General features: G+C 54.3%; 1 protein-coding gene across 1 annotated transcript; it reads right to left on the reverse strand.

The window, feature by feature from the left end:
• Window positions 1-4,571: 4,571 nt before the first annotated feature.
• NEUROG1 (neurogenin 1) lies at window positions 4,572-5,135 on the reverse strand (the record flags this gene model as incomplete). The annotated part of the gene is made up of 1 exon (XM_082490168.1): window positions 4,572-5,135. One exon carries the CDS (start codon window positions 5,133-5,135, stop codon window positions 4,572-4,574), a length of 564 nt encoding a protein of 187 aa, XP_082346294.1.
• Window positions 5,136-6,050: the final 915 nt, after the last annotated feature.

The raw sequence follows: 6,050 nt of genomic DNA on the forward strand, positions 1-6,050 counted from the left end.
TGGCAGCAATGCCTCACGTGAACCGTTTGCCATCTCTCCCGAGAGGACAGCAATCCCAGCGGAGAGGCGGGGGGGGGGGGGGGGGAAGGATGGGGAGGAAAACCCTATTTCCAGGGGGCACAGCTGTTTCACCCCCTCAGCTCAGCCTTACGCTCCCCATTGCCCTGGTGATGAATAATAGGGCTGGGGCTCACAGTCCTTTTAAAAGGAACTGGTACTTCACCATGGCTCTGTGACACCTGTGACATCTTCAGTATTTTTTCATATTGACCGTTATGCCTTTTGGTGGGGGAGGAAGAGAGAAAAGGGATTAGTTGATGGTGGGCACTGTCACCAGGCTACTGGGCACAAAACTGGTTTTAACGAGTCGGTTAATTTGTTAATTTGCTAAGTCTGTTAATCTGGATGACCAAATGCTTCAGTAATGTCCTTTGAAGACTATAAAAGTTCAGCAAAGTATCAGCTGAAAGTATTTTATGCAGTATTTCGGTATCTCCCGCTCTGCAGTGCTCACGTAGAGTACGGTCAGTAAATCTGCTCGGTCCGTAGCAGCTCTGCTCCTCCAGATGATTTCTTTTAATTGCACATGCCACCGATAAAAAAAGCTCCTGAAAATTAGTTCTCACCTGCTTCTGTTCTGATAATCTCTACCTACTATACAAATCAGTCTTAATGGAGCATTTGAGCCCCAGAGATCTATAATTATAGTATTAAGTTTCATGTGCTCACAGGTAGTAGCGCAGACTGTATTTTACAGATCGCGTACAGAGTAAAATCAAAATCTACAACAGATTGACACCCAATAATGAAAATCCTTCTGAGGATGCTCTTGTTAATAACTACACCCCCAGCATTGTTCGAGCCTCGCCCCAGCAGGGCCGACAGTATGTAGGGCACCACATGGCATCGAAATCACAGAAAATCCTCATTATCGAAAACCTGTGCAGAATTTTGGATTTGCAGCTATTTACTCACTTTTTGTTTTCGGCACAGGTAATTCACAAAGACTCTCTAGAGCTTCGGATCAGTTGGGAAAGGCTGGAACAGAGTAGCTCCAGCGCTGTGAGGCTGCTGTGGGCCCTGTCGCCAGAGCACACGAGCATCTTAGAGTCGGTAGCGGAGTGTTTCCCCACAGCAAATCTCAGCAGAGCGAAAGTGGGATAATCTCGGTTGTGTTTTGAGGAAACCTGTGCTGGAAGCAGGGCTGCCCTATCTTTGGGGCCATCTCAGACTTTCTCTCCTAACTAAAAGGGAATTAAGGACTCGCAGAACCTCCTGGCAGAGGGTCCCTAATGCTTGCGTGCCCCCGAGGTGGTTGTTTGGATCCAGCAAGGATAAAGGATTACCAACCCCTATCAGCAGACATACAAAAAAATGCATATACATATATGTAATGCGGTGCCAAGATTCAAAATCAAGCTCTTCCAGTTCTTTCTGAGGTCACTAATGGTCTTGCCGCTGGTTTCAGCCGGACTGAGATTGGTGCCTGTTTCTGGCAACTTTTTACTAAGTAACTATCTGGTATTCCCAAAGAATTTGCCAACAATTTCCTCAGTTTATTTCATCTATTTCCCCCCCCTGCACTAGTGCAAGGGGATGATTTTAGTGCAATTTAAAAAAGCCGCCTGCTGGCAATCGGGGAAGCCTGTTCCAGCTCCCTGTCAACTCCCCAAACTATTCCTTTGATAAAAATAAATAAAAACCCCGTTGTTGTAAACGGGGGTGCAGGTTAGTCCTGCAGCCTCTGAATATAGGCATTCCATCTGTCCCGGCGGCAGATTTGTTCAACTACGTCTGAACCTATCACTGCTCGAGGGAAAAACTGTTCTCTGACTCATGTTAATGTATGAATCTAATTGTATCCTCACGCAGTTTGCAGCTTTCATTGCCCATTAGGAACATTAACATCATACACTGAGTCCTGGTAGATGTATGGTCTTTATATACTGCATAATGCCCCCCGATCTCTGCTCGCAGCTAAGAAAACACAAAAGAATAGAGGATATTTTGAAGTTTTGTGGAGGTTTTTTTTTTTTTTTTTTCTTTGAGATTGAAGTCCAGTGTCTTGGGACCCAGTGACTTTAGATGACCTTCCGTCTCCATGGACTGTACTAAATTTCAGCCCCTGGAGGCTACTCCATACAAAACCTCCTGGCTTTCAAGGGCAGGTGCAAGCAAAGCTTCACTGCGTCACAGATCAAGACCTGTTACTGCCAGAATTAGATTTCACAAATCTCTTTTATTTAACAGGACATCATTAAAGAACTGGCCTATACTGGTCGATGGTGCCTTTAATTAATAGAAGTATTATGCTGCTATTAGGATTTCTAAGCAATAACACTTCCTTTTTGGCACTTGTACTTACTGAGAAACAGAGGTGGATGTGTGTGTGTGCACACAGACAAGCCGACAAAAACTACATTGAAGAAATATAAAGATTACAGACTCGGGCACTCAAAAAGGAGGAAATGCTGACACTGAGGTGTCTGTGGAATCTTAATTCAGCTCCTCTCCTTCTAATTTTTGTGGCAATTATACCACCTCACGTTATATTTTTGATCGTATCTCCACCTTCTTCATCACATCGGAGGGTTGACTTTCAGGCACAGATTTTGAACAGCTTCTCGGTGTTTTGCCCGACGCTTTTGGTGTTTGCCCTCTGCCTTTCTCCCTGCAGAGTGTATGACCATGTCCTGAAGACTGAATTTCTTCTTGGGCTTTTGCAGCAGTCTGGAGCGTCTGAGTGCTCTCACAGCTCTGCTTAATGAAACCATTCAATTCACTGATGGTGTGAGGGGATGGCGATACCCCAGTTTTACAGACGGGAAACTGAGGCATAAAAAAACGAAAGCCAATTCGTTCCACTGACCCTGGGCTGTCCCATCTGAGATGTGTAGGAGCTAACTTGTTCGGGCTTGTGCAACACTACATATCCGACCATCCACCTCCTTGCCCCACAAACACCCCGTTAACTACCCATACAACTCTGATTCACCAGTGTTTTGGAAATGGCTGGAGAGACATGGCTGAGCTGCCTCATTTCCCCCATAAAACAGGTCAAAGAGGGTGAAACTGATGCTTTTAAGAATGTCTGTGTGTGCAGTGTGATACGGGGGTGTTGAGCAATGCTGAAGAGGGGGAGGATGGGGAGATGAAGAGTAGAAGCCCTTCAGCAAGGTAGGATTTGTGGGGTCAGAGTGCTCCCCCATCGCACACAAATGCAGGAGAAAGGAAAGGTTGGGGTTCCCCAACAGTGGAGCAGATTTCGTGGAGGCGAGGGCCCCTCGTGACACCTCCAATATCTAGCTGAGAGCCACAGGCTGTGCGAGGGCTGGTGCCAAGCCCATGCCACGTGCCTCCAGCCACCCTCTCCCCTCGCAGGAGCGAGCAGGGAGAGCACCCATCCCACCACGCGACTTGGGGCAAAGGGACAGCTCGCGCCAGCCAGGTTCTCCCAACGCTGCAGGTTTAAGCCAAGCTGTGATCCATACCTTGTTCAGGGGTGCAGCATCCTCTCTGCGCCCCAAATCCCCCAACCACCTTCCGGCTCCCCTTACGAACCATGGCAAGGACAGGTCTAAACACCAACACCGCTGGCAGCACCGCTTGGCTGCTGTTTTCTGCCCGCATACCCTGAACTGGTCTCAAATGCCTTCTCTGTCGGACTCGGGGCCCAGCTGATGTTTGCAGGTCGCCGCACGTGTCTGTGGCCGGTGTGGCGTGAGAAACGACCGCTTGGCCCGTGCTGACTGTCGCCTTGGGGCGAACGCGTCCCTTCCACCCCAGGCTCCTTCTGAGGAGCGAAAAAAAAAACCCTAAGCTTCAGAAACAAAACTCCAGAGGCGTTGCTGAAATTCAGTAAAAACGTTAAAAATTTTATTTACAGGGTAAAGTACAATTTCTTAAAAAAAAAAAAAAAGAACCCACTTTGATAAGAGGCATAATAATAGAATAAAGCTCTTTATGTACAAAAATACAATTTTCATATGAATGAACATCTTGAATAAATTAAACCGCTATCTGGCCCAGTCGCTGAATACCCCGTGTCTGCTCCTGCTCTAAAGCAAGACCGCCGCGCTGGGGGTCAGCATCTATAATGCATGAGCCTCTCCGCTTGTCCGTCGGGCGCGGGGTCCCATCGGGGCCGGTGCTGGGGCCCCCCAAGCCCCCCCGGGCGCAGGGCAGGAGGGATGCGCTGAGCCCCGCGCTGCGCCCCGGGCCGCATCGGTCCCCTAAGCCTTTTCATGGCATTGTCAGGGCGTTCAAACCAAATTTTCATGCTCGTTTTTCTTCGCCGGAGAGCTACAAATTGTAAAATTGACTTTTCACCTCGTCTGCGGCAGCAAATCTGTCGCTTTTCTTCCCGGTTTTCCCGGTGTCGTGCGGGAGGCGAGGCGGGGGACGGGGGGGACGGGGAGAAGGGGCTGGGAGGGTGGTTGGAAAGTGCAACGGGAGGAGACACCCCCCCCCCCCCCCGACCACACACACATACCCCCCTCCTACCACCCGCCCCCGGCCCTCGGTCGGGGAGAGCCGGGCGCGCCCCGCGGAGCGGCGCGGAGCGCTGCGCGCTAGCGGCAAGGCGCGCCCGGGGGGGCGACGGCGGCGGTGGTGGCGGCGGGGGGCAGCCCGCGGAAGCTGCGCAGGCTGTCGGCGGGCGCGTAAGGGCAGTCCTCGGAGGTGGCGGGGCTGCTGGGGCCGGAGGCGGAGGCGCAGAAGGAGGGGGCGGACGGGGAAGCGCTGGAGAGCCACGACCCGGCGTCGCTGCCGGGGCTGGGGGGGGCGGCGGCGGCGGCCCCGCGGAAGGCGGGGGGCGGCGGGAGGCACTGCTCGGCCAGGCGGAGGGTCTCGGAGAGGGCCCAGATGTAGTTGTAGGCGAAGCGCAGTGTCTCGATCTTGGTGAGCTTGGTGTCGTCGGGGAAGGTGGGCAGGACACTGCGGAGCTCGTCCAGGGCGGCGTTGAGGTGGTGCATACGGTTCCGCTCTCGGTCGTTGGCTTTCACCCGCCGGCTGCGTTTCAGCGTGTGGAGCAGGGCTTCGGTACGCGCCCGCGCACGGCCGCGCCGCCGCCTCCGCTCCCGCGGAGCGCCCGGCGGTTCCGCACCGCCGCCGCCGTTGGCCGCCTCCGCCGGCATCCTGCGGGGAGAGAAGACGGGAGCCCCCGTCGGGGCGGGGAAACGGGGCAGGGATGGGGGCGGCGGAGGGAGGGGAGGGAGGGGGGGGAAGGTGAAGGGGAAGGTGCGAAGCGTGGGGGGAGAGAGAAAAAAAAATTAAAAAAAAAAATATAAAATACCCAAAGTGGGGGTAGGGGGAGTGCTTGGCACGGCGGCACCGCGGCGAGCAGGTGCCGGCGTCCCGCGTACTCACATGGAAAGGCACTCCCGGGGATGCGGTTAAGCAATAACGGTATAAAAATACAGAGAGGAAGGGGGGGCAAAAAAAAAAAAAAAAAAAAAAAAAAGCAAAGCGTCCCCTCTGCAGGGGGAGGCAGGGCGGACTTCGGCGCTGGATGGGGAGGGAAAAGAAAAAAAAAAAAAGGAGGGGGGGGAAAGGGGAAAAAAAAAAAAAGAGGGAGAGGCGGGGCGGGGGGGGGGGGGGGACACGCGACCGCTCTTGTCTTTGAAGTGCTGCGGGCTGCGATCCGCTCGTGTGAGCGGCGGCTTTGGCACACGACGGCGCGGCCGCCCGTACTTATAGCGGCGGGCGGACAATGGCCCCGTGGCCGCCCCGCGGGGCCGCGCCGAGGCGGCAGGTCGGCCCCGTGCGCCGCGCCCTCCGGAGCGTGCCCGCAATTACCGCGGGCAGCCGCGCATCTGCCGCGCCCCCGCGGGGGAGGATGGAGGGGGGGGGGGGGGGCGGCATCCCCCCCTCTCCTGTGCGGGGAGCGCGGCGGGGAGGGCGGCGTGGAGGTGGAGGGGTCAGCGGGCAGCTCCGGCTGGAGGGTCACCGGAGTGAGTTTAAATCGGTGGGATTTGGACAAAAAGAGGTTTGGACTCCCAGAGGATGAGCCATATATTTCCTCCCTCCCCCCCCTCCCCCCCAGCTGGAGG

The sequence above is a fragment of the Vanellus vanellus genome (genome assembly GCF_965231255.1).
Source record: "Vanellus vanellus genome assembly, chromosome: 13".
Taxonomy (NCBI): Eukaryota; Metazoa; Chordata; class Aves; order Charadriiformes; family Charadriidae; genus Vanellus; species Vanellus vanellus.